Below are 4575 nucleotides of genomic sequence, written 5' to 3' on the forward strand. Positions count from 1 at the left end.
CAGTGTTTTCGTTCAGATTTATCTTTACATGAAAAATGACTAAATTTCGATTACTTTTGAAACTGTGGCTATTTTTGAATGACCGCTTGTAAATCTGGCTATTTTTGAATTTCTCCCTTACGTTAAAATATCATGGTATAGCCAGTTTTCACACTGGTCAATGAAAAATAGCCAGCGTTTGTCAAGTCAATGAAAAATAGCCACTATTTTGCTGCAACAGGGACCGGTCCAGTATAATATACGGGAGTTCGGTGCATTTGTGTACGAACTCCAGCATATTATGCTGGACCGGTATACTTTGCTAACTCCTGTAAAATTTGCGGGAGACTGGAGCACCAGTGCTCCAAACTCCAGTATATTATACTGGACAATTATACTTGCTGGAACTCCCGTAAAATTTGCGGGAGTTCCAGCATAATTATGCTTGAACTCCGTAAAATTGTGGAGTTCCAGCATAGTTATCCTGGAACTCCGTAAATTTACGGAGTTCAAGCATACTTATGCTGGAACTCCCGTAAAATTAGCGGGCGAATTTTTCCGGATTTTGAAGAGTGTTTTCGCTCAGATTTAAAGTGGCTAAATTTCGATGACTTTTGAAACTTGGCTATTTTTCAACGACCAGTGGTAAATCTGGCTATTTTTGAATTTCTCCCCATAATTACACGTAGGGTGTGTATAAAGAAAATGAATAAATCGTATCAAGCCGATAAAATTGAGTCAAATCGAACAAAAGTCCGATACAATTACACATAAAAATATTTAATATAGTTTAGTTTGTAATATTTCTTTAACTTTGTCATAATTTGTATCACTTAACCTTTTAGTGCCAAGTTTGAATATACAATTTTAACTCACTGTCCATATACTTAATAAACCGACACAATTAATTTGATTTGGTAAAAACAAAAATCCAAACTTATATACACCCGTAAATACTTCGAAGAAAAGAGGAAAATTTCCTCGGCACTTCATATTTTTTCTTAAATAGTTTACCAAATATGACCTGATTTACATTCAATAGTTACTTTGGTACTTCAATATTAGTATATCCTAGAAAAGTACCACTAATTCATCTTTCGCTGGCGTCTCAATCAATCCAATTCCTTTTCCTCTTTGTTCCAAGACTTCTTATCAGATCCACTCCATCACCAATTCTTCGGATTGAGATTAGTTTATTCACTACCTCATGTGAATTGAATTAATAAATACACTATAATATATCCAAATTAATTAGCATAGTCAACTGCACACCGACTAATTTCCTCTTGTTCTAAAGACTTCTTTTTCTGATTCACCAAAAACGAATACTTTCGATCGAGATAACTGTGGCTATATTTCAAAGTCTAAATGACAAATATTTTAGCCATTCTAGAAGCCTATGATAAGTGGCAAAAGAAGTATGAAAAGTGGCAATGCATGAAAAACTCAAGACAAGTGTTAATACACTTGTCATGCTTCGAACCTCTCTTAAAGCCTATAAATAGGCATTCAACTTAGGCAAAAATCATCAACAACTTTCCTTGCTTTTTCATTCTTCACTAGCTTCCCTTTGTTGTCTTTCCTTCTCAAAATTAGTAGTTTATTTTTTTTTGTTCCTCCGTTTTAAATAGCTGGGTTTGTAATTTAATATTTTGTTGATTCCTGTATCCTCTTAAGTAGAGGTAAGCTTGTTTAATCATGAGAAAATATTTCACACTGCTGAAATAGTTTCTTAGGACAGTGTTCAGCACGACTCAAGCCAATTCGTGTATTTCTGCTCACAAATAATATTATTGCAGTTATATTGTAATTTCCCCGTTGTCATTTCCCTACAATCTAAGAAACTATGACAAGTAAACCACTAGGGAATTTTTTGATGATGATGCCAATTTTGGTGTTGTCCCCGCTGCTACTGTTCCACTTGTCCTGCCAGATATCCATGGTGTTGCAAATACATTATTGCATCCACAACTTTGGCAGAAAATAATGTCAAATACATGTATGTAAATATACATGGCTATATATCCAATGCTAATATTAAAACATTCAAGAAAATGTACCTCAATGCAAGAGAAGAGTTGGGATAACTAACAATCTCGCTAAGTCAAAATTAAATTTGACTAAAGCGGAAAATATAATTCTTGCGGTCATTTTCCAAATAAATAATGTGGCCAATGTGAGAGATCGGGCGATAGACTCCAGTGCTACTAGGCACATTTGCGCAAACAAAAATAAATTTTTGTCTTACACCAAAGTTGAGGAAGGGGAAGAAATGATTTATCTTGGTGACTCAAGAACAACTCGCGTTCTTGGGAAAGAAAAAAGTCTTCTCAAACTCACATCTGGTAAAACTCTAGCATTGAGTGATGTGTTGCATGTACCTAATATCCAAACCAATTTGGTTACTATGGGATTATTAGAAAGGTTGGAGCGAAGATTTTCTTTGAAAATGATGAGGTCGTACTGACCAAAAATAATATTTTTGTGGGCAGTGGATATTATTATCATGGTTTATTTGTGCTTAATATTTCTGATACTAGCAATAAAAATGCATCTTCTTCTGCTTATATGGTTGAGTCGGTTTCTTTATGGCATGCTAGACTTGAACATATTAGTGTTGCGTATATAAAAAAAATGCAGTCGTTAGGATTAATATCTGATTTAGACTCAAATAATATTAACAAGTGTGAAATATGTGCTGAAGTTAAAATTACTAAAAAGACTTGTTTTTCAGTAAATTGAGAAACTGAATTATTATCTTTGGTTCATACTGATTTAGACGATTTAAAGAGACTATGACTAGAGGTGGTAAAAGATATTATGTGATTTTTATTGATGATTTTTCTAGATATACTAAGTTGTATTTGCTTAGAAATAAAGATGGTGCCTTTAATGCTTTATTTCTTATAAAACTGAGGTTAAAAATCAACTTAGTAGAAATATCAAGAGAATTAGATCTGCTAGAGGTGGAGAATATTTATCTTTAAATGATTTTGTGAAAAAAATGGAATTATTCATGAAGTAACTCCGCCTTATTCACCTGAGTCAAATGAAATAGCTGAAAGGAAAAATAGAACATTGAAAGAGATGATGAACTCTATGTTAGTTAGTTCTAATGCTCCTGATAATTTGTGGGGTGAAGCTATTTTATTGCCCTAATTGTTGTCTGAGTGAAGTATGGGGAATGTAAAATCAAGCTGAAACGCCATCCTCTTGTTGAACTTTGATCTTATTTATTTTAAAAGGGGCAAGCTTCCAAGGTGAATTGGTGTCTTCAATGGAATGATTATAGTCTTTTAGGAGGCTACCAAGTATTTGCATTGAAGCCTGGTGATTCGTTATGCCTTCAAGTTCGCCAAACCTTCAAATTTTTGGTCTTCAAATTGAAGTCTGCAAATCCGCCAGCTTTAAGTTGAAGTATTCAAGCCCTCCAAGTCCATCGGCCTTCAAGTTGAAGTCCTTAAGTTCACCAGAATTCAAGTTGATTTGTTTAAGCCCTCGAAGTCTCCAAGTTGAAATCTTCAAGTCCGTCGGTCTTCAAGTTGAAGTCCTTAAGTTCACCAGAATTCAAGTTAAGTTGTTTAAGCCCTCGAAGTCTCCAAGTTGAAATCTTCAAGTCCGTTGGTCTTCAAGTTGAAGTCTGCAAAGTCCGCCGAATCTTCAAAGATCGGTGATTGCTATTTGGCTTCCTGTTTTGCTTTCGAACCTGAGTCCTTTGTCGATGAGAGTGTTGATATCGGAATTACTTCTTTGATGGCAAACATCTCCTTTGCGGCGGGTTGCTCCCCGTAAACCGTCTTTATCCCTTTTGGAGTTGGAAATATTAATACCTGGTGAAGGGTTGAGGGCACAACCCACATGTTGTGGATCCATGGCCTCCCGAACAGGGCATTGTACCCCATGTCCCCTTCGATTACATAAACTTGGTCTCCTGGGTGGTACCGGCTACGTTTACCAGCAACGTTATTTTTCCCTTAGTAGTTTCACAAGCCATGTTGAATCCGTTTAGTACTCGGGTCGTGGGTGCGATTTGGTCCTGTAGGCCGAGTTGCTCTACGACCATCGATCGAATGATGTTGGCGGAGCTACCTGGATCAATTAGCACATGCTTAACTCGAGTTTTATTTATGAGTACAGAAATTACCATTGCATCATTATGGGGCTGCATGATTCCTTCTGCATCTTCGTCGTTGAAAGATAAAGTTCCTTCTGTTATGTAATCTCGAGTCCATTTTTCCCTTGTGATTGATACTTTGGTACGCTTTATCATCGGACCTTGGGGAAAATCGACCCCTCCGATGATCATATGAATGACGTGTTGGGGCTCGTCTTGTTCATTTTGTTTATTGAAATCCCTGTTCTGAAATGATTCTTAGCTCGGTCACTCAGAAATTCTTGAAGGTGCCTGTTGTTGAATAACCGGGCTACTTCTTCTCTCAATTGTCGACAATCCTCCATTTTGTGGCCATGTGTGCCATGATATTTGCATATTTGGTTGGGATCCCTTAGTGTTGGATCGGTTTGTAAAGGTCGAGGCCATTTGGTATCTTTGATGTGTCTGATAGCCGATGCGATGGCAGCTGCATCAACACTAAA

General features: G+C 36.5%; 1 protein-coding gene across 1 annotated transcript; it reads right to left on the reverse strand.

Annotated features, from left to right (window-relative positions):
- LOC109225054 lies at positions 3657-4249 on the reverse strand. The gene is made up of 2 exons (XM_019389646.1): positions 4069-4249; positions 3657-3952 (listed from the first exon to the last, which is right to left on the reverse strand). The coding sequence occupies exons 1-2, from the start codon at positions 4247-4249 to the stop codon at positions 3657-3659; spliced, it is 477 nt and encodes a 158-aa protein (XP_019245191.1).

This window comes from Nicotiana attenuata, chromosome 4 (genome assembly GCF_001879085.1).
Source record: "Nicotiana attenuata strain UT chromosome 4, NIATTr2, whole genome shotgun sequence".
In the NCBI taxonomy this organism is placed as follows: Eukaryota; Viridiplantae; Streptophyta; class Magnoliopsida; order Solanales; family Solanaceae; genus Nicotiana; species Nicotiana attenuata.